This window comes from Balaenoptera physalus (genome assembly GCF_965194825.1).
Source record: "Balaenoptera physalus genome assembly, chromosome: 2".
In the NCBI taxonomy this organism is placed as follows: Eukaryota; Metazoa; Chordata; class Mammalia; order Artiodactyla; family Balaenopteridae; genus Balaenoptera; species Balaenoptera physalus.
In genome coordinates this window covers 74,827,524-74,853,517 of record NC_138883.1, presented here as the reverse complement: position 1 = coordinate 74,853,517, position 25,994 = coordinate 74,827,524, and the positions used below count along the sequence as shown (strand labels likewise).

At 45.9% G+C, this 25,994-nt stretch overlaps 1 protein-coding gene and 1 pseudogene across 11 annotated transcripts; one reads left to right on the top strand and one right to left on the bottom strand.

Moving 5' to 3' along the window:
* The first annotated feature begins 5,521 nt into the window (after positions 1–5,521).
* On the top strand, positions 5,522–24,764 carry ABHD4 (abhydrolase domain containing 4, N-acyl phospholipase B). Of its 10 annotated transcripts, none has more exons than XM_082452433.1 (8): positions 5,522–5,647; positions 9,366–9,454; positions 10,602–10,927; positions 11,080–11,234; positions 11,577–11,735; positions 12,990–13,101; positions 22,368–22,554; positions 23,281–24,764. In XM_082452433.1, exons 2-8 carry the CDS (start codon positions 9,431–9,433, stop codon positions 23,368–23,370), a joined length of 1,053 nt encoding a protein of 350 aa, XP_082308559.1. In that variant the 5' UTR covers positions 5,522–5,647; positions 9,366–9,430; the 3' UTR covers positions 23,371–24,764. The 10 variants fall into 10 exon arrangements, with proteins under 10 accessions (XP_082308559.1, XP_082308558.1, XP_082308555.1 ...); XM_082452429.1 differs by having other exon boundaries at positions 5,580–5,647; positions 10,555–10,927; XM_082452434.1 differs by having other exon boundaries at positions 5,628–5,754.
* On the bottom strand, positions 16,809–17,701 carry LOC309656257 (eukaryotic translation initiation factor 4E pseudogene; annotated as a pseudogene). The gene has a single exon. The product of its transcript is annotated as a eukaryotic translation initiation factor 4E pseudogene (transcript).
* Positions 24,765–25,994: the final 1,230 nt, after the last annotated feature.

The window sequence follows — 25,994 nt, the reverse complement described above, 5'->3', positions numbered from 1 at the left end:
CGAGCAGGGCTACTCTTCGTTGCGGTGTGCGGGCTTCTCATTGCAGTGACAGCATAGGGATCGAACCTGTGCCCCCTGTATTGGAAGGCGGATTCTTACCCACCGGACCACCAGGGAAGTCTGGTTATTGCTTTTTAAACTTCAGTTATTATCCCCAGAGGAGTGCACCAGTCCTGGAGATACTGCAATACCAGATCAATGCGTGAAGTGGATGGAGCAAGCTCCTACTCCAACTTCCTGCTCCAAAAAATCTGTTTAATATGTTGTTCTCAGACAGAGAACGTATCAGATATTAAACTGATAAGAACAGATACTACACTTGATCTTAGCCAAAAGGCCGAGAAGCGATGGAACTTTAATTTTTATTAATTCAAATCTAAGTAGCCACATGTGGCTAGTACCTGTCATATTGGAGAGAGCAACTTTAGAGCTATTGTACTCAGTTCCTTTGTTTACTCTAAGGGTCACACCTTATTCATAGTTCATTCAAAAGGCGATGACACCCATTTGAAACCAAAGAATAATCTATCCCTGCCAGGCCTGAACTGTCAGGTCATCAGTTCCACCTACTTCTGGAATATTTAATATGATTTACAGGCACAGGAAGGAGGTGTGGTGCTCCAAGGACAATGGTGCTTCAAGGACAAAGGACGACCCTGCCTGAAAATGTTTCGACGCCACACCCCCTACCGGACTCTTAATCGCCCTCCCCAGCATGTTGCGATGGTTACGAAATTCCTGAGCCCGCCTGTCCCAAATAAGGAAAGGCATCTTCCCTGTCTCACTCCCACCCTATAGAAGGAAGGTATATGTGCCTCAACCATCAGTAAACAAAATTTTCACCTCGGACCATTCTTTTGTATTCTGGCTATAAAAACTGATCAATAGCACATGTTCAGGCTCGACTCTCCCAGACTACTAGGAAGTCGGCCCGGTGTTCTGGCAGCAACCCTTCCCTCTAATAAATTCTATCTTCTTTACATTCTACCTGTGTCTGGAGATTCTTTTCCAACCCGCGTTCAGACCACAACAAGAGGGTTTGTTAAAATTAGTTTCCATCCATAAAGACCATATTAATACTTTAATCACACATAAAATCATATGTAAAATTGTTACCGAGTCCAAGCTCGCTCTGCTTGCTGCACGACAGGCCAATAAATCGGAGAGAGGTGTTGAGGCAAGGGATACAATACGACTTTATTCGGAAAGCCGGCAGACTGAGAAGATGGCAGACTAGTGTGTCCGAAAAACCATCTTATGGGGTTTGGATGCCAGTTCCTTTTATAGAACAGAGAGGGGGAGGAGATGAGGAAGTAAAGAGGCCATAAGATTTGCAATGTCCCCTGGAATGGCCAGCCTTGGGGAGAGGTTGTGTTAATTTCTTCTTTCTTGCAGCCATCCACAGGTGGACAGGGTCAGGATGTTTCCCTGAACAAAGGCACTTTGGTTCAGGCAGAGAGGCAGGGTTCCCTGAGGCAGGCCATTGTGTATAGACAGTATCCTTTTAGTGAACAAAAGCAACGGGAATCAAAGGTTAAAGTAAAAGAAACATCCAACATGTAGTCAGATTTGGCTCTTCCCTGTTACAAAATCACATACGTTGGAGGTACAAGATACACTTGCACATAGTGTATGTTACCTTGAAGCTAAGGAGAAATAAGAACCTTACGTTTCTCCTCAGAGGCCTGCCTAGAGCAGGCCTGAGAGTCTTCTCCACTCTATATCCAGCCTAATCCTGAGATATCCCAGCTCTGGGGATGAAACCAAGCAGAACCCTGCAGGACCCTCCCTGGTAAAAAAGCCCCTCTGTATCCCCTGTTTCTTATTTGTAGAAAAAGGCTTTGGTCTCCTAGGCCTTCCCTGAGTGCCAAAGAGCAGACTCAAGCAGTTACTAATTAGGGAGGTGAAGGAACACAGAAACAAAGGTAAAGCAGTCAAGGAACAATAGCTCAGTGATAAACCAGCCCAAGTTCTTCCTCAAAGGATATGCATAATGATCTGACATATATCTTTGAGCTGTTCTGCAGAAACTAACATCCCCACCCAGGTGGAGGATGGTGGCTCTATGCTGAGCACAAGCACATAGACCCCAGACTGGTTGGAACCAGAAGGTTGATGATTAAAATTCCTGAAACACCACCCTGTTACCTCACCACCAACCAATCAGAAGAAAGTCATGCCCCTTGCAACCCTCACTTCAAATGTTGCACTTAAGAATATATATATATATATATATGTATATATATATGTATGTGTATGTGTGTGTGTGTGTGTGTGTGTGTGTGTGTGTGTGTGTATAACTGAATCACTTTGCTGTACAGCAGAAATTAACACAGCATTGTAAATCAACTATACTTCAATAAAAAAAACTTTGATTAAAAAATTTTTAATAAATAAATTTTTTTAAAAAAGAAAAAATAATAACCCTTTCCTGAAAGCCATCGGGGATTTCAGGTCTTTTGAGTACAAGACCACCTGTACTCCTGGCTGGGCCCTGCAATAACTACTATACTTTCCTTCACCACAACCCAGTGTCAGTAAATTAGCTTTGCTGTGTGGTGAGCAGACACAAGTTCAGTTCAGTAACAGGGACGCCTTAAGGGATCTATTAACTTTGGTTATAAAAGGCATTTTCTATATGTTCAAGTTTCCTACTTCTCTCCAACCTCTACTGTAGAGCTGGGTTGGCACACAGAAACAAAATACAATACACAGTGCTTCTGTGCACTGTCACAAGAGATGAGGTCTAGAGAGATCTAATACCAGTTCCAGCCAGGTCATCCTTGCCCCCAGAAGTTCTACATCTTACAGGTTTTCAGAAAAGTGGGAGATTTTGTTGCCCTGTCATGGAGTGATGTAGCCTGGAATTTCCTATATGGTATAGCTTCCAAAAGCCCTTGACACTGATGATCAGAGAAAAATGCACAAACTAAAAGTTGAGAGTTAAGTTTTATTTGGGGACCTTACTGAGGACTGTAGCCTGGGAGACAGCCTCTCAGATAGCTCTGAGGAACTGCTCCGAAGAGGAGCCAGGATATACAGTTTTTGCTTAAAAAAAAACAAAAACAAAAACATAGTCGAACATGGAAATATGACTGCTTATCACAAAAAACAGACATCTCAAGTTAATTTTAGTGCTTTACTATGTATGGGGAAGATGCAAACATCTGGGGCTCACTGAAATTTTTCCTTAGATATGCATCTTAACTACCTAGGGCCAGTATCCAGAGCACAGAATGTTTCCTGTTTCTCTCCATCCTGACTTCCCCTCAGGGCGCACCATGGGGTGGGAGTGTGCAGGGGGAGACCACACTGGCTGATGGCTTGATGGCGGGCAACATTCGTTGTTTACTGGAATGGCAGGTCACATTCTTTGTTTACCGGAATGACAGGCAACATTCCCTTTCCATAACACTTAGCACATTGTTTTTTAGGTACTTGTTTATACATATACCTCCTCACTAGACTTTTCATCCATTTCTTTCTCCGGTAAGGACCGACTGTGTACTCTGTGCCACTCTCTGTCCTAGGGGCTGGCAGCAAAGCGGAGAACAAGACAGACAAGGTCCTCCAGGAAACTTGGGCTCTAGTGGAGGGAAAATGATAATAAATGAGTCCACAAATATGCACGATAATTTAATAAAATAGAATAATGTGATAGAGTGACTGGGCATCTCTTTTAGACCCTGTTGTCACAGCAAAGGCCTCAGAAGAGGGGAGGTTTGAGCTGAGCTCCCAGAACAAAGTTGCCAACTCTGCAAAGGGACAAATAGCCTAGGGTGGCAAAAGATAGAAAGCCTATGTTTACCACTAGAGCAGCCTGTTTCTTTACTTTTTTTTTTTTTTTTTTGGCCACGCTGCACGGCCTGTGGGATCTTAGTTTCCCGACCAGGGATTGAACCCTGCAGATTGAGTCTGCAGTGAAAGCTCAGAGTCCTAACCACTGGACTGCCAGGGAATTCCCTGTGTTTCTTTACTTTTGATAATGGTGTTCTTAGTGCCTAACATAATGCTTGGCTTTGAATAGGTATGTATATAATAATAATATGGTAACTTTTTAGCATAAACAAATGTACTAAATGTTTATTTGAATTATCTTGGTTAATTCTTACAAGACACAAGACAGAAGAAGAAAATTAAAGAGATGCTAAATAATTTACCCACAAGCATGCAGTAGAGAAATGGTAAAACCAAAATTGACCTGCACCCAGAATTCATTGAACTTCAGCATCTGAAGTGCTTCCTATAATTGCAGCTTTTAGCATCAAACCAAATCAAATGAATTAGAATCTCAGCGGGTAGGGATTTGGAAACCTGAATTTTTAACAAGCCAGCCAGATGATTGTAATGCACCCTTAAGTTTAGGACCACTCTGCTTTGTTGTAAGAATGAATGAGAGACAGGTCCTCTGCTATTTGTACTACTTTGCCCCACATCTTACAAATTCCTAGACCCCTAAAGTCTATAAATGTCTATTCTCTTAAACTTCAATCCCTTGTAATGCTAATCAGATCAGTTTAACACTGTGTTACAAGAAAGAAGAAATCTCAGAATCTCCTGAGTCCTGCAGGAAGGCTAAAAAAAAAAACCACCTTGACAAACCCCTACCACCAGCACTCTCCCACCCACCATCCACTATCTCTAGTCTGGTTTTAACCTAATTAAGAGGATGACCACTCCAGGGACATCAGGCCCTGTTTACCAGTTCAGGTAAGTTCTGGAGTCAGCCTTACGATCTGACTCCTCTACTGAGCAAGCCAATCAGGACCTCTCTCTCTCCAGCCCCCATCCCAGCTACCTAAAGCAGACTCACCCCTGTAGGCTAGTCCTTCAACTGCTCCCCCCTGGGGAAGTGGAGGCAGGGACCCCAAACTGACGGAGACCTGGGGTTGAGCCACCTTGTCTCTGGGAACCAGGCTGGGGCCAAAGACAACCCCAGAGCAGAGGAATGCTCATCTTGGCATGTGTGGCTTAGGTTTAGGGTGGCCAGATAAAGTACAGGATGCCCATTTATGTCCTAAATATTGCATGGGACATGCTTACTCCAAAAAAGTATTTGCTGTTTATCTGCAATTCAACTTTAACTAGGCGTCCTGGTTTTTATTTGCGAAATTTGGTAGTCTACTTGGGCCACAGGCTCTCAGACCCTTTGTAGGAGCGTTCAACGGTTGGTAGTGTCTCCACAAACATCTTGAGCATCTGATTAGAAGGAACACTAAGGGCTGGACTTGAGGGGATGGGGTGGCTACAATAGGGAAGCCCAATGGGTGTGTGGGAGCGTGCAGGGGTAGTTAAGTCACTTTTTAATTATCAGAGAGTAGAGGTTTGATGGAGCTCCTGTGAGGGACTCGGTAGTTTCAGTACTACTTATCTCCCTCACTGTCCCCAAATGTGTGACCAGGACTACTGTCCTATTTTGTGACGCTCTCAGAGACATCTCATGTGTCCCGGCTGTCCCAGCCGGCTGGGTTCAGAGCCCCAGCCCGCGTCCTGAGGCCCCTCCTCCCCGTTCGCGGCGCTGGCCACGCCCCACTTTGCTCTCCTACCCTATTCTGGGTCAGCTGGTGCTGGCGTCAGGCGGAGGGATGGGCTGGCTCAGCGCGACCCGGCAGGGCTTGTTTACTATGGCTGATGATCTGGAGCAGCAGTGAGTTAATCCTGTCTCTTTCTCTATCTCTATCTCTGGGCCATGAACCTGGGACTGTCTGTGGCTGAGGAACAGTTTTAGACACCTTCCAGACTTTCCTTTTTCAGGTCGGCTTCAGGGGAGGGCTGGGGGTTGCGTTTGGTTGCTTTCCTTTTGCCCAGAAGATGCGGCAGCAGAGTCAGGGGAGCGATGGAAGAGAACGCTTTCTACAGCCCAGCGGTTCTGACTTTCCACTTTAGTGTTCGCGTTCATTCCTTGCTCCCCTCTAGTCTATGTACCCTGGGATTAGATTTAGTGGTGATGTCTCAGACCCCCCAAAGCAAGCGTGTGGACGCGGGTGCGGGGGTAACAGCCAGGTCTGCTCGTCTGGATTTGCTCCAGGACGGGAGGCAGGGATGTGGGAAGAGCCTCGCTTAGCCCAGCCCTGCACGGGTAAGGCGTGGCAAGCGGAGAGAGGGCTCCACTGCGCTGGGATTGGTCTGGGTTAAATAGGCTTGCAAGTTTCACTCGCTCTCGCCAACCGAGGCGCTTAGTCGCTGGCAATCCTTGTTGATAGTTTTTAATCATCATAACAATATCCTTAATGCTGCGGTTTCAGAATTAGAGCTTTGGGAATTTGTTAACACCGTCTCAAGGACATCAAGTTTGGGGTGCCACCTGTAGGTGGTGTGACAAGCAGTTCACAGTCTGATAGGAGCAAGGAAAAGTTGCTTGGAGAATGACTCAGCTTCCAGCCAAGCGGGGTGCGGGGGTGGGGGGCGGGGGGGGCGTGTTCACCAAAAATGGGCCTTTCCTGGATCCCGTGTTCCCCCTTGTTCCCCCCTTTTCAGAGCTGCTTGCAAAACTAATTAACGTTATGACAATAATAGCTTCCTGGGCTTGAAGGAACTGCCCGGGAGAGTGGTGTTTTCCAAAATGATGCTTCCAAGAGGAGATTTACAATAGCTACAATGACTTAGAGAAATAGAATATTAGAGCTGGCAGAGATTCAGGTAGTTCAGTTCCTTTTTAGAGGTGAAGAATCCAGGGCCCAAAGAAGTTAGGAGACCTCAAGATCACAGCGGTTTAGAACAGTCTTCTTGCCCAGCACGGAACCCCTTCTGCCTCACCCACCATCAGGATAAAGGCACTCTAAAGGGAAGAGACCACCCCAGCCAGGCTAAGTTCGTGGCTAAGCGGCTGCTCTGCTTCTTGCCTCAATTCCCCAGCCCAGCCCTCATCTCCCCAGTGGTATTGAGCAGATAGTGTGCCAGGGACTATTTCCAGCGCTTTACCAGTAGCATTTTTGGTGAAGAAGAGAGGAAAAGCTCTCCCTGAAGAGTATCTGCAGAGTAGCCCTTGATGCTGTTCCTTAGAACAACATTTCTCCTGAGTGCTGCTTTGGGCAGATATAAGGCAATGTGGGGTCCAGATGACATGCCCTAACTTGTCACAGTCTCCGTGGGGCGGAGGGAAAGTTTGTCTCTTAAGACTGGCAACATTCTGTGGTCTTGGTGCCAGTACTTCAAGCCTATAAGGAATTCCAGAGGAATATTCGAAGGGTTCTGAGTCTTCGTAGGACTGGATTGACTGAGAGTGACAGCTCTCATCTGGCTAAAGCCATTGATGGACCAGTTTCAGCTGCAACCTCAGTATTTCTTTCAAACCTCAGTCACTGAGATTTGCTACTTGCAAAACACTGGGAATATAGATAGCTTACGATTTAGCTGGGGAAAAGAACATTTATTGGGAGTTTATCTTGTGCTAGGCATTACTCTGTGCATTAATTCATTTGATCTTTATAACAACCCTATGAGGTAGATACTATTATTACCTCCCTTTAAAAATGAGGAAACTGACAGAGAAGGCTAAATAATGTGTCCAAAGACACATTGCTGGTGAGTGGCAATGCCAGGATTAGAACTTCAGTCTCTGGCTTTAGGTCACACCTCCTTTCAGAAAACAGACAAGTGTGGAACTGTGCTTGTATAATGTGAGTATTCGTGTGTGGCCTTGAAAAAATAAGGCGAAACCTGGATTTGAGATCTAGGTTCTAGTTCTGCTTCTTTTTCTAACTAGCTGTATAACCTCTTTGGGCATCATTTTGCTCATCTGTAAAATAAAGAGGCTGGACTAGATTTCTAAGGAACTATTCTAATCTAAAATTCTGCACTTCAAATGATGTAGCAAGATGCCCAATGTGTGCCAAGGGGGGGTTGGTAATAGTTCCCCTCGCTCCCCCACAGAATGCCCCTGCTTGACTGTTCTGATGTTTACAGGCCCTTTCTGTAACTGGTGGTGTGGATCCTGAAATCCACTTCATCCAGACAGAGTTCAAGAAAAGAGAAATACCATATGGGATGGAAAAGGAATAATAAAAGCTCATTCGGTGAGCATCTGTTTCCAGGTGCCTTATGAGGTCCCTTCCATATCTAGATGCTCAAAGACAGGTTATTTAACAGGCCAACACCATTCTGCTTGTAAATGATATTACTGTGACTTAGATCCAGGGTGTTTTTTTTTTTTTTTTTTAAGCATGTTATTTTTGGTTTTGTTTGTTTATTATTTATTTATTTATTTATTTTTGGCTGCATTGGTCTTCATTGCTGCACGTGGGCTTTCTCTAGTTGCGGCGAGCAGGGGCTACTCTTCGTTGTGGTGCGCGGGCTTCTCATTGCAGTGGCTTCTCTTGTTGCAGAGCACGGGTTCTAGGTGCGCAGGCTTCCGTAGTTGTGGCACGTGGGCTCAGTAGTTGTGGCTCGTGGGCTCTAGAGTGCAGGCCCAGTAGCTGTGGCGCACGGGCTTAGTTGCTCCGCGGCATGTGGGATCTTCCTGGACCAGGGCTCGATCCCGTGTCCCCTGCATTGGCAGGTGGATTCTAAACTACTGTGCCACCAGGGAAGTCCCTAGATCCAGGGTTTTAAAAAATTATTCCACAACAACTGCTACTTTCAACCTCTACCCTGCAATGACTTAAAGTCCCCTGGATATAAAGTAGAAAGCAAGATAGGTTATCTTATCTGTTTTACTGCATGCCATTGGAGGTGATGACATGTGTGAGCTTTCTACTCATTTTATAATCTGGAAACAAGACCAAGGGCAACTGTCCTGTCAGGGAATCACAGCAGGACTTGAACCCAGGTCTCCCTCATCCTTCTCCCTGCCTATCCCATCATGTCATTCAAGGCTGGACTGATTGATTGCCTGAGAGCCCAACTGGGCACTGACACAGTGCTCTGTACTTTCAGGGGCTTGGAAGAGGGCACACACGAACCCTGGTGCCCTGCCAGGAGGGCAGGTGGCATGGGAATTTGCCCTACTCTAAAGGAACATACAGTCCTAGGGATGGCAAAGGAGAACTGAAACATTAGTTAAAAGTTGGCTTTTTTTCCCCTTGTAACCTCCTTGAACATTATAATAACCAGTAACAAAGGGGAGTTGTAAAGCTCAAATGAGATAAAAAAATGTGAAAGGGCTTTGTAAACTGTGAAGTGTCGTGCACATGGTATTCTGAGTATCTGTTGAAACAAAGGGCATGTTGTTGTTAATAACCATTTATCAGAGAAGAGTAACAGTCTATCAGGCAGCCAGGGAATTGCTGACTGCCATAGGGGCAGGTTTCCCGAGCCTGGAAACACCCTGCACCCTGATAACTCTTTTGTAACTAACTGCCAGCAAGCCTGAGAGCATCAGTGTTTCCAGCTTTGCCAGTGAGTGTCTCCGTGTCTCCCTGTCCCAGGCCTCAAGGCTGGCTGAGCAGCTGGCTGCCCACTTGGCGCCCCACTTCCATGTCTCAGCTGAAGAATGTGGAAGCCAGGATCCTCCAGTGTAAGTAGAAGGGACACTCGTCCCATCTCCCTCGGGAGGCCCAGGATACAGGATCTTCCCGGGGACTGGCACACTGAGCCCACTGATTCCTGATTGACAATGCTTGGGGTGGGAGGAAGGGATGTTTGTGACTGGAGGGAAAAGATTTGCCCAGAGGACACACATTCCATGATACTGGTTCCTTGACATCTCCCTCCCTGTCCATCATGCTGGTTTCTGTCACATCCCTCAACTCCACCTCAAACCCTGTACCAGCTATTAACATACAGCATGTACAAATGTACACATTCTCTCCTTTACTTCTTCCTTCTCCTATTCTTTTCTTTTGCCATCTCTCCGTTTCTCATCAAACACACAAGCACTTCTTAGATTTACCATCTTCCTATCCAAGGACCAGCAGTCCTGTATTGACTAATATTACTATTCCTTGTGTTCTGCCCAATTAGCGCCCCCCCGACCTTGCCGTCCAGTTACCAAAGAAGATCCTTGGGCCACATCTCCCCATATTCCTCATATGATCTTCCCCACCCTATAGCCACTGCCCCAGCCATGGCTACCCTCTCTCTTATGGGCTGGGATAAGTACAACCACAGAAGAGCCACAGTTTTCAAGCCTTTCAAGCTGTCTGGGATCCAGGTGACTTCCCCCCGGCAGCTCTGTCATGTGACTGCCTTCACACCAGCAAAGCAAGCATTGCCCACCTTGGTCTGTCCTGAAGAGGGACCTGGCTCAACCCTCCCAGATACCCTCAGTGAGGACACTACTGTCCATGGGTCAAGCCCCAAGCACATACAGGTACCAGAGTGATAGATGCTGAAGCTCTGTGGGGTCAGTGGGGTCACTGCCACCGTGGACCCAAAGGGACCCAAACAGCCTCAAGGAATAAGATGGCCCCTCTTAAAACCTACAGACTAGACGGTCTACAAATTGTACTTGGAGTTGAACTCTTAGGATGTAGGGTCAGAGAGCTGTGAAAGGAAAGGCGAAGGAGGTCAGGAAGGGTTTGGGGATGAGAGAGAGCTGAAGAGCGGGAGTCCAGGCAAAAGGATGACGCTGTCAGCACACAGTCTGATCGCTCTGCCCTGGACCCCTCTCCCCAGGCCTCCAGAACAAGTTCCTGGCCCGATACGTGTCCCTCCCAAACCAGAACAAGATCTGGACGGTGACAGTGAGCCCTGAGCTCAGGGACCGCACCCCCCTGGTGATGGTGCATGGCTTTGGGGGCGGCGTGGGCCTCTGGATCCTCAACATGGATTCACTGAGCGCCCGCCGCACTCTGCACACCTTCGATCTGCTCGGCTTCGGGCGAAGCTCTAGGCCAGCGTTCCCGAGGGACCCAGAGGGGGCCGAGGACGAGTTTGTGACCTCGATAGAGACGTGGCGGGAGACCATGGGGATCCCCAGTATGATCCTCCTGGGGCACAGCCTGGGAGGATTCCTGGCCACTTCCTACTCAATCAAGTACCCTGACAGGTAAGGAAGAGCCACCCATCTCCATCACGACGACTCCTCGCCTTGCTGGGAAACTTCCGGTATTTGTTTCCAATAGTTCTCTTCCTGGGTGATTTAAGGGCTGTGATACCTTCAAGCGAAGACAACTTGACTCCTCCTTTTTCCTCCTTTAGAGTTAAACACCTCATCCTGGTGGACCCATGGGGCTTTCCCCTCCGACCAACTGACCCCAGTCAGATCCGTGCACCCCCGACCTGGGTCAAGGCTGTGGCCTCTGTCCTAGGGCGTTCCAATCCACTGGCTGTTCTTCGAGTAGCTGGGCCCTGGGGTGAGTAGCCTGTAGATGGAAAACTGTCTCCTCAAACCACGGCTGTCCCATTCTAGAAGCCCCACTGCACCTGGACTCTCAGCACCCCCTCTTGTTCAGGAAAAGTGGGAATAGGCCTAACATTGTTATTTAAAGCTGTTAATCTGGACCAGATGTCTTTGTCTGCAGTTTCAGAAGGTTCTTTTTTTCCTCCATCTGCACGGAAAAAGCTTTTCCATGCGAGAGCCAGATGGAGCAGAACTGCTACTCTGTGCCCCAGAGAGAGAGGAAGGGGCCGTGAGGTGACTCTTCCTCTGCTGAGTTTCTGTGCTCCACGTTTATGGCAGCCTGTTGGTGTTTCAGCGTGGTCACCACTGCTGGATCCCATCCCTGCAGCTCACCCAGCACCTGTTGCCAGGAGAGGTCAGGACCAGAGCCTCCAGCCTAGCCCACAGTGGCAGGCAAGCTCCTGCCCCAGTCAGACACCACGTCTTCACCACTTAGTAGCTGTCAGCAAACCCTGTGAGTGAAGGGAGGGAAGGAGGGGGGAGCCAGCCAGAGCGAATGGGATCAGTAAGCCCCGGCCTTCTGACCTCACACTGCTAGCACCCTCCCTATCTGGGGAGCCTTTTACTCTGATAAAGAGAAAAGCAGATTCCCTTTATGGAAAAGATTGGTGTCCATCTATTTTGCACTGATGGCTTATATATACACAGTAATGTTCAATAGCCAATTATTATGAATTAATTGCTATTGGCTGAATAAGAGTTATCTCTTTAGGCCCTTCAAGAGAAACAGAATGGCTCTGGATAAAAGAGAAAAATGAGCACTTGAGCAGAAGGTAGGAGTTTGGGGAGAAAGGAAGGAAAGCAAGAGACACAGGTGCCAAAGGATACTAAATGCGCAGAGGGCTGACCTTCTTAGGGCACCCAGCACTGTGCACTCCAGCAGACCTTCTATAATCCTTTTACAGGGAGAAGCCCTGCTCTAACCACTCTCCCCATTGCTGGACTTGCCTCTGGCCAGGTCCATGCGTGGGCATCAGAGCTATTATGGTTGGGGAGGTTGGCTGGCAGCCATGCAGGAGGACCAGGGCCCAGGGGATCCCGGCTTTGCCTCCCTCTCACCCCTTGCTTCTCACACAGAGAGAGCAGACCGGGAGAGAGAGGCCAGAAGCTGATCATTCATTAGGCCCAATTTTTACAGTGTGTTTCAAGTGCCCTACTGCTTGTGTATGTACTATTTAAAGAAAGGTGAAGGGAACAGATTGCTCTAAAACTGTGCCCCGAGTCTGAGATGCCAGTATTAGGTTTACCTCTTCACTCGTATTCTATTACAGGCCTGAATGTGAGAGGGCTCTTGGGAGGTGGTCTGGTTTCATCCACTACCTTCAGAAGATTAAATGGCCATAAAGGGTCTCGGGGAGAAAGAGAACATAGCTCAGACTGTAAAAGCAAAGCATCTCAACCATGGACTCCTGTGGGGCTTGTAATCCTTGGAGAGAAAGATCTTGGGACTTCATTGAGCTGCAGATAATTCTGGTTCCTCAGTGACATTAGACTGTCTAAATTCTTTGGAAACTAACTGACTCTCATTTGTAGTCACCTGGAGCTTCCCAAAAGACTTGCATGCTCTGTCTGCCACTATAACATTAAGTGTACAAAGCAAACAAACCCTTAGGAGAAATAATGTTTGGTTAAAGTTGTTAACACATACAAAGGCAGGAGTCTTTCCTCCCTATTCAAATCGGCCTCTCCACGTTCTGTCCCCTCCCAGGGCCCAGCCTGGTACAGCGATTCCGACCAGACTTCAAGCGCAAGTTTGCAGACTTCTTTGACGATGATACTATATCAGAGTATATCTACCACTGCAATGCCCAGAATCCCAGGTGAGGGCAGCTTCCAGAGTCAGCTCAAGGTCGATGGGTTGGCAGCTAAAACTCCAGCTGCTGGAAAATTCCAGAACTGTCCCAGGATCATTCTGTGCTGTATTTCTTCTTCCACAGAGCTCTCATTCAGTTAGGGGAACATAGGCATTAGCAGGCTTGGTGGTTTCCAGAGACTTTCCCAGGCATAGGCACAAAGGGATGGAGAAGATAATAGATTAATTAAACATGCCGCCCGTCTCTAGAGGAGGACCCTTACTCTTCCCTGGAGATAGGCAGTTAGCCTGATAGGCAAAAAGTCTGGAAAACATTTGCAAAGATCTTTTTTTTTTTTTTTTAATTTATTTATTTATGGCTGTGTTGGGTCTTCGTTTCTGTGCGAGGGCTTTCTCTAGTTGGGGCAAGCGGGGGCCACTCTTCATCGCGGTGCGCAGGCCTCTCACTATCGCGGCCTCTCTTGTTGTGGAGCATAGGCTCCAGATGCACAGGCTCAGTAATTGTGGCTCACGGGCCCAGCTACTCCGCGGCATGTGGGATCTTCCCAGACCAGGGCTCGAACCCGTGTCCCCTGCATTGGCAGGCAGATTCTCAACCACTGCGCCACCAGGGAAGACCCCGATCTTTTTATTTTTTAACTGAAAAAGTGATATGAACATGGTATTTTTTTTTTATTTTATTTATTTTTTTATACAGCAGGTTCTTATTAGTCATCCATTTTATACACATCAGTGTATACATGTCAGTCCCAATCGCCCAATTCAGCACACCACCATCCCCACCCCCCTGCCGCTTTCCCCCCCTTGGTGTCCATAAGTTTGTTCTCTACATCTGTGTCTCAATTTCTGCCCTGCAAACCGGTTCTTCTGTACCATTTTTCTAGGTTCCACATATATGCATTAATATACGATATTTGTTTTTCTCTTTCTGACTTACTTCACTCTGTATGACAGTCTCTAGATCCACGTCTCAACAAATGACCCCATTTCGTTCCTTTTTATGTCTGAGTAATATTCCATTGTATATATGTACCACAACTTCTTTATCCATTCGTCTGTTGATGGGTATTTAGGTTGCTTCCATGACCTGGCTATTGTAAATAGTGCTGCAGTGAACATTGGGGTGCATGTGTCTTTTTGAATTGTGGTTTTCTCTGGGTATATGCCCAACAGTGGGATTGCTGGATCATATGGTAATTCTATTTTTAGTTTTTTAAGGAACCTCCATACTGTTCTCCATAGTGGCTGTATCAGTTTACATTCCCACCAACAGTGCAAGAGGGTTCCCTTTTCTCCACACCCTCTCCAGCATTTGTTGTTTGTAGATTTTCTGATGAAGCCCATTCTAACTGGTGTGAGGTGATACCTCATTGTAGTTTTGATTTGCATTTCTCTAATAATTAGTGATGTTGAGCAGCTTTTCATGTGCTTCTTGGCCATCTGTATGTCTTCTTTGGAGAAATGTCTATCTAGGTCTTCTGCCCATTTTTGGATTGGGTTGTTTTTTTAATATTGAGCACATGATCTGTTTATATATTTTGGAGATTAATCCTTTGTCCATTGATTCATTTGCAAATACTTTCTCCCATTCTGAGGGTTGTCTTTTTGTCTTGTTTATGGTTTCCTTTGCTGTGCAAAAGCTTTGAAGTTTCATTAGGTCCCATTTGTTTATTTTCGTTTTTATTTCCATTACTCTAGGAGGTGGATCAAAAAAGATCTTGCTGTGATTTATGTCAAGGAGTGTTCTTCCTATGTTTTCCTCTAAGAGTTTTATAGTGTCTGGTCTTACATTTAGGTCTCTAATCCATTTTGAGTTTATTTTTGTGTATGGTGTTAGGGAGTGTTCTAATTTCATTCTTTTACATGTAGCTGTCCAGTTTTCCCAGCACCACTTGTTGAAGAGACTGTCTTTTCTCCATTGTATATCCTTTTCTCCTTTGTCATAGATTAGTTGACCACAGGTGCGTGGGTTTACCTCTGGGCTTTCTATCTTGTTCCATTGATCTATGTTTCTGTTTTTGTGCCAGTACCATATTGTCTTGATTACTGTAGCTTTGTACTATAGTCTGAAGTCAAGGAGTCTGATTCCTCCAGCTCCATTTTTTTCCCTCAAGACTGCTTTGGCTATTCGGGGTCTTTTGTGTCTCCATACATATTTTAAGATTTTTTTGTTCTAGTTCCATAAAAAATGCCATTGGTAATTTGATAGGGATTGCATTGAATCTGTAGATTGCTTTGGGTAGTATAGTCATTTTCACAGTATTGATTCTTCCAATCCAAGAACATGGTATACCTCTACATCTGTTGGTATCATCTTTAATTTCTTTCATCAGTGTCTTATAGTTTTCTGCATACAGGTCTTTTGTCTCCCTAGGAAGGTTTATTCCTAGGTATTTTATTCTTTTTGTTGCAATGGTAAATGGAAGTGTTTCCTTAATTTCTCTTTCAGATTTTTCATCATTAGTGTATAGGAATGCAAGAGATTTCCATGCATTAATTTTGTATCCTGCAACTTTACCAAATTCATTGATTAGCTCTAGTAGTTTTCTGGTGGCATCTTTAGGATTCTCTATGTATAGTATCATGTCATCAGCAGACAGTGACAGTTTTACTTCTTCTTTTCCAATTTGTATTCCTTTTATTTCTTTTTCTTCTCTGATTGCCGTGGCTAGGACTTCCAGAACTATGTTGAATAATAGCGGTGAGAGTGGACATCCTTGTCTTGTTCCTGATCTTAGAGGAAATGCTTTCAGTTTTTCACCATTGAGAATGATGTTTGCTGTGGGTTTGTCATATATGGCCTTTATTATGTTGAGGTAGTTTCCCTCTATGCCCACTTTCTGTAGAGTTTTTATCATAAATGGGTATTGAATTTTGTCAAAAGCTTTTTCTGCATCTATTGAGATGATCATATGGTTTTTATTCTTCAATTTGTTAATATGGTGTATCACACTGATTGATTTGCATATATTGAAGAATCCCTGGGATAAATCCCACTTGATCATGGTGTATGATCCTTTTAATGTGTTGTTGGATTCTGTTTGCTAGTATTTTGTTGAGGATTTTTGCATCTATATTCATCAGTGATATTGGTCTGTAATTTTCTTTTTTTGTAGTACCTTTGTCTGGTTTTGGTATCAGGGTGATGGTGGCCTCATAGAATGAGTTTGGGAGTGTTCCTTCCTCTGCAATTTTTTGGAAGAGTTTGAGAAGGATGGGTGTTAGCTCTTCTCTAAATGTTTGATAGAATTCACCTGTGAAGCCATCTGGTCCTGGACTTTTTTTTTTTTTTTTGCACAAAATTAATGTTTATTCCACCTTTGTGTCATATTCCTGGATCCTTCACCAACGTCACATGAGGAAAAAAACAAAAGCAAAACAAATGAAAAACTGAAATCAGAATCACTAATGTTATCAAGTAGGGAAACAAATAAATTAAAATCTAGCAGCCATCAGCAAGAGTACAGCACAGACAATGCTGTAAAAAGAAACAAAGAAAATTGTTAGAAAACTGTATGCATCATACTCTTTCAAACCAGCAAAATATGCTCCTGCATACAATGGAACATAAACAGAATCGTTCTCTTGTAAGGTATAGAAATGCAAATTCTTTTCTTTAATATTTTAGATGGGTCAAAGGTGTTTGTAATCGTTAATTCTTTTAAGCTATTACAGAGTGGGCCAGGAACACATTTATGGATTCTGGGGACGATGTGTACTGTAATTCTTTGATTGGGATAGTGGACACTCTAGCCAAAATTAAAAAAAAAAAAAAAATATGAACACAGAAATACAAGACAAAGGCGAATGAGACTTCTCTTATATCTTAGCAACATTTAGATGGAAATCAAATTTAAATGCGGTCCACTCTGCTTTTGAAGAGGCTTTGGTTCAGCTCCCAAATCTCGATTGCTTGACGCAGTCTCCTATGAGAATACTCAGAAGGTGTCTTCTTAAACAACAAACCTATTTTTAGTGGTGGAGCTGCTCTTAGTAGCTGTGTCTGCATGGGACTGATAACCAATCACTATCTTTGGAGGAGGTCCTAACCTTTCCTTGTATACCCTCCCTATATGTGTAACAGCTTCTCTGTTTTCACATTCAGTAGTCCATATTGCTATTTTATCACCTTTAGCTCTAACATTAACCACAGCTCCACATACATCATCACTGTAGTCATAAAAAGATTCTCCAATAAGGCACAGCAGTGTCTCTAGCCAAAAGCGATTGAGGTCACTTCGTCTCTGCTGTTTGTTCAATGTAATTAGCCATCGTTCTCCTCGTTTGTTTTTCTCATCTTCCCACATAGGCTCAATACCATCCTTAAAAAGTGAGTAGTCACAGCCAGGCATTAAATTACTAGACAACTGGATATGGTTGTACAGAGCCTAAAAGTCTTCAACAGTATCAAACTTAGAGATCAGCCAAAGGTTTGCTTGCCAAGTTTTGCTTTTATCATTTTTAAAAAACCAGAGTGCCCATCTGTTCTGTAAAGGATGTTTAATATAGTGTTCTGGGTTAGCAACCTCCTGATTAGATTCTGTTTTCTCTCCTTCTGTAGGTGGGGGATTAGGAGTAGGGGTGGTTTCCGGTTCCACAGTCGCCATCTTACTTAGATCGATCTCCCTGGACTTTTGTTTGTTGGAAGATTTTTAATCACAGTTTCAATTTCATTACTTGTGATTGGTCTGTTCATATTTTCTATTTCTTCCTGGTTCAGTCTTGGAAGGTTATACCTTTCTAAGAATTTGTCCATTTCTTCCAGGTTGTCCATTTTATTGGCATAGAGTTGCTTGTAATAGTCTCTTAGGAAGCTTTGTATTTCTGTGGTGTCTGTTGTAACTTCTCCTTTTTCATTTCTAATTTTATTGATTTGAGTCCTCTCCCTCTTTTTCTTGATGAGTCTTGCTAATGGTTTATCAATTTTGTTTATCTTCTCAAAGAACCAGCTTTTAGTTTTATTGATCTTTGCTATTGTTTTCTTTGTTTCTATTTCATTTATTTCTACTCTGATCTTTATGATTTCTTTCCTTCTGCTAACTTTGGGTTTTGTTTGTTCTTCTTCCTCTAGTTCCTTTAGGTGTAAGGTTAGATTGTTTATTTGAGATTTTTCTTGTTTCTTGAGGTAGGCTTGTATGGCTATAAACTTCCCTCTTAGAACTGCTTTTGCTGCATCCCATAGGTTTTGGATCGTCGTGTTTTCATTGTCATTTGTCTCTAGGTATTTTTTGATTTCCTCTTTGATCTCTTCAGTGATCTCTTGGTTATTTAGTAATATAGTGTTTAGCCTCCATGTGTTTGTGTTTTTTACGTTTTTTCCCCTGTAATTCATTTCTAATCTCATAGCATTGTGGTGAGAAAAGATGCTTGATATGATTTCAATTTTCTTAAATTTACTGAGGCTTGATTTGTGACCCAAGATGTGATCTTTCCTGGAGAATGTTCCGTGTGCACTTGAGAAGAAAGTGTAATCTGCTGTTTTTGGACGGAATGTCCTATAAATATCAATTAAATCTATCTGGTCTATTGTGTCATTTAAAGCTTCTGTTTCCTTATTTATTTTCATTTTGGATGATCTGTCCATTGGTGTAAGTGAGGTGTTAAAGTCCCCCACTATTATTGTGTTACTGTTGATTTCCTCTTTTACAGCTGTTAGCAGTTGCCTTATGTATTGAGGTGCTCCTATGTTGGGTGCATATATATTTATAATTGTTATATCTTCTTCTTGGATTGATCCCATGATCATTATGTAGTATCCTTCCTTGTCTCTTGTAACATTCTTTATTTTAAAGTCTATTTTATCTGATATGAGTATTGCTACTCCAGCTTTCTTTTGATTTCCATTTGCATGGAATATCTTTTTCCATCCCCCTCACCTTCAGGCTGTATGTGTCCCTAGGTCTGAAGTGGGTCTCTTGTAGACAGCATATATATGGGTCTTGTTTTTGTATCCATTCAGCAAGCCTGTGTCTTTTGGTTGGAGCATTTAATCCATTCACATTTAAGGTAATTATCGATATGTATGTTCCTATGACCATTTTCTTAATTGTTTTGGGTTTGTTTTTGTAGGTGCTTTTCTTCTCTTGTGTTTCCCACTTAGAGAAGTTCCTTTAGCATTTGTTGTAGAGCTGGTTTGGTGGTGCTGAATTCTCTTAGCTTTTGCTTGTCTGTAAAGCTTTTGATTTCTCCATCAAATCTAAATGAGATCCTTGCTGGGTAGAGTAATCTTGGTTGTAGGTTCTTCCCTTTCATCACTTTAAGTATATCATTGCCACTCCCTTCTGGCTTGTAGAGTTTCTGCTGAGAAATCAGCTGTTAACCTTATGGGAGTTCCCTTGTATGTTATTTGTCGTTTTTCCCTTGCTGCTTTCAATAATTTTTCTTTGTCTTTAATTTTTGCCAATTTGATTACTATGTGTCTCAGTGTGTTTCTCGTTGGGTTTATCCTGTATGGGACTCGCTGCGCTTCCTGGACTTGGGTGGCTATTTCCTTTCCCATGTTAGGGAAGTTTTCGACTATAATCTCTTCAAATATTTTCTCTGGTCCTTTCTCTCTCTCTTCTCCTTCTGGGACCCCTATAATGTGAATGTTGTTGCGTTTAATGTTGTCCCAGAGGTCTCTTAGGCTGTCTTCATTTCTTTTCATTCTTTTTTCTTTATTCTGTTCCACAGCAGTGAATTCCACCATTCTGTCTTCCAGGTCACTTATCCGTTCTTCTGCCTCAGTTATTCTGCTATTGATTCCTTCTAGTGTAGTTTTCATTTCAGTTATTGTATTGTTCATCTCTGTTTGTTTGCTCTTTAGTTCTTCTAGGTCTTTGTTAAACATTTCTTGCATCTTCTCGATCTTTGCCTCCATTCTTTTTCCAAGGTCCTGGATCATCTTCACTATCATTATTCTGAATTATTTTTCTGGAAGGTTGCCTATCTCCACTTCATTTACTTGTTTTTCTGTGGTTTTATCTTGTTACTTCATCTGGTACATAGCCCTCTGCCTTTTCATCTTGTCTATCTTTCTGTGAATGTGGTTTTTGTTCCACAGGCTACAGGATTGTAGTTCTTCTTCCTTCTCTGAACATGGTATATTTATAAAGAAAAAAAAAAAGAAAGTCTTCTCCTGTCCCAGACCTGTAATTCCTGAATCTTCTTGTTATTTTAGGTCTGAGATATCATGTGACATTGCTTCAGGGAACCTCCTTATATATCTTCCTTTGCACACATGTGACTGTATCTCTAGACTACATTCCTACAAATAGAACTGCTGATGGAAAGTTTATGCATTTAAAAATCTAATTATGTGCATCTTGAAATACTTACTGTTGGGATACGAATGCCTTCCCTCTCTTTGGGGGATTTGGGGATATCCACAGAATCTCTAGAATTTTATATCTATGACAACTCAGACATAGGCCCCACAAGCCTGCTGATTTACAGTCTTGACAACTGCCATCCAGGGCAGAGATAGGGAGGTAGTCCTCCCCTTGGGCAGTGCCATGTGAGTGGCTGATACCATGAGGCACCACCTCTGAGGGGGCCTCACCTCACGCTACTGGGAGGCATCTCAGGGGAGCCAAGGTCATTGGGAGCAGCAGCACTGCCCTGCCTCATTTCAGGACTGTTCAGCCCAAAGCTGTGAAGCAACTGGGGTTTTGCATTCCAGCAGTACTGTCTGAGCATTAGCGTCAAACCCAGACAGCTTTCAGGCAGCGTGGGAACTGTCCATCCAACATTCCTCAGGAGCCCAGCTGATTGAAGGGCCCTGCTTAAGCAGCAGTATAGAAACTCAGCTCAACAGTCAAATCAGGGAGCCCCCTGCTTCCTGCTCTCGACTCCTCTCAGCCCCCACTGGGCTCAGTGCCAGTCTCATACCCTCTGAGGCCCTGCAGGCCCACCCCTAGCCCTTTCCTCAGAGCATTCCCCAGCCCCAGACCTAGTTCCGTATAATGAATGGCCTCCCAATCTAAGCCACAGAGTATATAATCACACACCTCATTCAGGTCCTAGAAGAAGCAGAGATGACATCAGTGATAACCAGCCCCTTCCCCCAAACCCCATCACTCAATTTTATAAGCCCCTGAGTCTGAGTTGTAACCCTCATGAGCTCATGGTAACTCTTACCATTCCCTTGGAAAACATACGATTTGGCCAAAGAATAATATTTGGGGGATGGGGTACCTACTTTGCTTCACCTAAATTTAGGGGCTTTGTACATATTTTCATTTTCTTCACAATGACCTAATAAAGTGGGTATAATTCCTCCCAGCTTGTAAATGAGAAAATTAAGGTGTATTCTTGTTTCCATGACTTGGTTAGAAACTACAGCCAGGATTTGAACTCATGTCTCTCTGACTCCAGAGTCCATGATTTTTCCACTATGCTGCACTGTCTTAAGGAAGAACCCTGTTTCTGGTGGCCTGTGCAGAACCCAGGCTCTCCTTCATCTCAGGGGTGCAAAGGAGACTGGGGATATAATTCCCGAACAGGCTGAGCCTGCTGGGCGGCAGTGTCCCCAACCTCTCCTGCTTCCCAGGAGAGCAACCTGGACAGCTGGCTTCTGCCCCAGCCTTGCAGACCCCTGTGACACAGCCTTGGTTAGCTCTCCCTAAGGAAATGGCCAGGGAGCAAAGGAGATCAGATTGGCCGTCATTGCTTCTCAAGTCGCACAAACTGCTGCTCCCCCCAGGTCCTCACAAGACTGATTTCATTCCATTCTCCTCAGCAAACCCTTTGTGCTTCTGTAGTACTTGCTCATCAGAGCCCACCCCAAGCGAACCCCTTGACCCTCTCCTTCAGCCCCAGGAAGCCAAGTCCCTAGTCTGTGTTCTCCTAGAACTCCGCCACCCTTTCATAATTCTTGGGAAATTTGAAGTTAAGTTAATCATATAATTCATTATTTATGCCTGAAGTATGAGGAAAATGTGAGCTCCAGGAGGGCAGGCACTGCGTCTGTCTTGTTCATATGTCCCCACCCTCAGCTCCGGGATGCCACATAAATATTTGTTGAATAAATAGTAACCTATTAGGCTCTTGGATAATTCTCAGTGCCATGGGGTTTTCACAAGTTCCACACAAGTTTTCACAACTCATCTGTGATAGGAGCCTCTGGAGATTCAGTCCTGTCTCCTAATCTTCCTAATATTTAATGAGCCCAGTGCTGGGCTCTGAGAGGAACACAAAGAATGACAAAGATACTGCCCCAGCCTCTGAGATCAACAAATTGACATTTTAGGTTGTGGCGTTTATTCATTGCCTCACCCTGTTTTGCTTCTTCAGTGGGGAGACGGCATTCAAAACCATGATGGAGTCCTTCGGCTGGGCCCGGCGACCCATGTTAGAGCGAATTCACTTGATTCAAAAAGAAATGCCCATCACCATGATCTATGGGGCCAACACCTGGATAGACACCAGCACGGGAAAAAAGGTGAAGCTGCAGCGGCCGGATTCCTACGTCCGAGACATGGTACGTTGGCCACTGGAGGAGCAGGATTGAGGTGGAAACACTGCAACATCCCAGCACGTGTTGATTGACCCAGAGTAGCTGAGTCAGGGTAGCGAAGGGTAATGGGAGAGTCAAGGGGGAAAGAGGAGTGGACGGGATGAGCTACAGCAGTGGATTTGAAAGGGTTGGCTCTCTGTAAAATCACAATTAGGGGTTTCTCACTTCTGTATAGCTCAGTTCAGCTGAAAGGCAGATTCTTGTCCAGTAGTCAGGCACAGGCACCACGCTGTCCCTCCACCCCCTGTAATTCCCACCCCAAAGCAGAGCTGGGAACTGTAGAGGCTGCCGTGAAGCCTTCCCACCACATTCCTCCGACACACCCCCCCCGCCGTTTTTCCTTACCCCCTCCCCCCTCATTTGCTAATGAGTATGCTTAATTAGGCTGGTGCCTGATGGGCCCTGCTTTAGTGGACATGTGGATGACATGAGCAGGTCGGTGGAGGGGCTGGCGTGGAAGGAGAGGTAAAATCAGGCGCCATAGGAGAAGTAAGGATGGGATATTGGGATTCACTGACTCCCACAGGGAAGTGCCAAGATCTGGGGAGAAAGGTGGACTGTTGTCTTAGGTAAAATAAGTGCTCATGGGCGACGGGCAAGCAGTCTTAAGGGAAAAAGAAATGGTGCAATAGCTTTCCAGTGCCTTGAATAAAGGGCTGTCCCACCCCTGGTGGGGTCCTCCATCCACAGGAGATCGAGGGCGCCTCACACCACGTGTACGCGGACCAGCCACACATCTTCAACGCAGTGGTGGAGGAGATCTGCGACTCGGTTGATTGAGCTGCTCTCCCTAGAGGGCGAGGAGAAAGCCAGAGAGTCACTCTCACCTCCCTGTCTCCTTACTTACCCCTCTGTCCTTTCCTGACCAACTAACATGTGCCAGCCAGGCAGAGTCGCGGGCTGTCCCCAGGGCAGGACCACAGAAGGAGGGCACTCCTCTCTACGCTAAGGGCTAGAGGCAAAGCCACAAGTGGCCTTGAGCTCCCCACCCCGGGGAAGAACAGAAAGGCTTGCAGAGTGCCACCCCATTCTCTCCATGCCGAGTGTTACCCAGGTGTGGCTATGAAGGGTCACACCAAGCCGCGTCCCCCCTGTGCCAAAGGGAGGGCGGCCGCCTCCCCTGGGCGAAGGAGAGGCTCTCAGTAGCCTTTCCTGGCTCTGGAGTGTGTGGGGGGTAGGTTCCGTGCAGGACTATCTTCCTCCCCCATCACCCCCGGCCTGCCAGCCATGCCAGTTCTGTCCGGAGTCTGGTTGGGACTGGTTCCCACTTAAGTACCAAGAGCAGGTCCTGCAGCTCCCGTGACCTGAGAAGTCGTATCCAAAGCCCTCGTTAACAGAGGAGGCCCAGGGCAGGGCAGGGCATGGCTGGTCCATGGCGAGACAGCTCTGTTCCAGGAGAGCTAGGGCTGGCACCCGGGTCTGCTGAGAGCCTGTGCTCACGGCAGACTCTGTTTGCCAAGGTTTGAGGCGGGCATCGTTGCCATGGGGCTGGTCCTGGCTGAGGATAAGCCCAACCCAGCCCCGCGTTCCAGCCTCATTGTACGGGGGTGCTGTTTGCCTGCCCTGTGTCTCAGCCCCAGCTGCCTAAGCTGGGAACACTCAAGTGCTTCCTTCCTGCCCCCTCTTCCTCCCGCTGGGAGGCCTCTGGGCCTCCCTCTGTGCCTTGGGCCCTGAAGCCCCACCCATAGTGTTGAGAAAGGTGGCCCCTGGTGGAGAGAAGGGAAAGGCCCTTCGACCCTGAGCCGTGTCTGGATCCCCATCCTCTCTAGTATCCGCAGGGTTTTTCTACCTGCCCCGGAGCTGAGGCTCACGTGCGCCTCCGCCCAGGGTCCAGTGGGGAGCCTCCAGCCGGCAGTGGCCTGTCCTCACCAGCCACAGGATGGTTCTCACTGCCTGGCCCTCCATCCCTGCCACCTGTCCTTCTGGTCTCCAGCTCTCAGCCCCCGACCCCCCCACCCGTCACTCTCTCCCAGGGGCTGGTTCCAGGTGCTGCTCCGAGGTTCTGGGCAGTAGGCTGGGCCTGGCCCCAGAACCAGGGCAGCTCCTGCCTACTCCTTCACTTTTGTAAAGCCAACCCTTTCACCAGAATAGTATTAACTCCTGGTGCTTTGTACTACTGGTCCAGCTGCCTTGGGCTCCTTTTCTATATTAATAAAGAAATGAGTCAAAACTGCCTTTGGTGATGATGTTTAATATTGCTCCAACAAGAGTGGTGCTGAATTCACAACAGCTCCTGTGATGCCTGAGTCAGAGGAGGGGGCCCCGAGAGGTACCCACGCACAGGCCACTCCACTCCCTCTCCCGTTTAGTGCAGCATCTGCCCCCTGAGAGGATGGATAAGGGCTGGATGGGCCAAGCCCCAACTGACAGGAGGAGAATTAGGCTGAACTAGGTGCTCCCTACTGCCCATTAAATAGCCCTATCATCTGAAGTTCACCTTGGCCTTCACCTGGACTGCTCCCTAGGGCCTATTCTGACTCCTACTCATCCTCAACCTCAGCTCAAATATTCCTTCTGCAGGGAAGCTTTCCCCTGAACCCCTAGACTAGACTTGCACCCCCTCTTCTGTGTCTCCATGGCACACTCGAATGCCCCTTGGTAAAACTCATAAACTTGTAGTCACTTGTTTCGTGTCTGTCTTTCCTCCCTCGATCACAAGCTGCTTAAGGACAAGGGGCACGTCTGGCACCTAGTTCATGTGCAGTAGATGTTTATTTTGATTGAGCCAAGGGAAGTGAGGCATGCCAAGTGTTCAGACATGTTCAAATCATTACCAGCGGTGCCTGCTGTGCTGGCTGACTCCAGCTAGGCCCAGAATTTAACAGCTCAAAATGGCACTTAATCCTACACTTGTCATCATGAATGAATGAATGAACAAATGAATGGAACTCCTGGGTATAATTACAAAGCTCTGGTCTATCCCAGGACCCTGCATATTCTCTGACTGAAGATTGCTTGATGGCCAACACCTGCCGTATGGAGGCGAGGGCAGGTTTTTGCTTTTGTTTTTGTTTTGGCCTTGCCACTCAGTTTATGGGATCTTAGTGCCCCAACCAGGTATCGAACCTGGGGTCCCAGCAGTGAGAGCGCCGAGTCCTAACCACTGGACCACCAGGGAAGTCCTGGGGGCAGGTATTTAGAGCCAAGCACTAGGGATGTGATAGTGAAGAAATGTGGTCCCTGCCTCTATGCGAAATTACATTCTACATGAAGACTTGTATTTAATCAGATTATTACATCAATTAGTAAAAAATTGCAACTGAAAAGTGCAGCCCTTGAGAGGTTGGGGGGGGGAAGTCCCTGGGGAAGTGATGACAGCTGAGCCGGAAGGAAGAGCAGGTGAAAGGAGTGGGGGGGCGGGTCTGTGGAGAGACCTATTAGCAGGAACAATGGCTGTGAAATGA

What these genes read in the sequence shown, in the direction of transcription:
- ABHD4 (XM_082452429.1), top strand. Translation starts at nt 5,586, where the DNA reads ATGGGCTGGCTCAGCGCGACCCGGCAGGGCTTGTTTACTATGGCTGAT. An exon ending in GGAAGCCAGGATCCTCCAGT is followed by an intron (nt 9,455 to 10,554) that starts GTAAGTAGAAGG and finishes CCCTCTCCCCAG; the next exon opens with GCCTCCAGAACAAGTTCCTG. An exon ending in TCGAGTAGCTGGGCCCTGGG is followed by an intron (nt 11,235 to 11,576) that starts GTGAGTAGCCTG and finishes TTGGTGTTTCAG; the next exon opens with CGTGGTCACCACTGCTGGAT.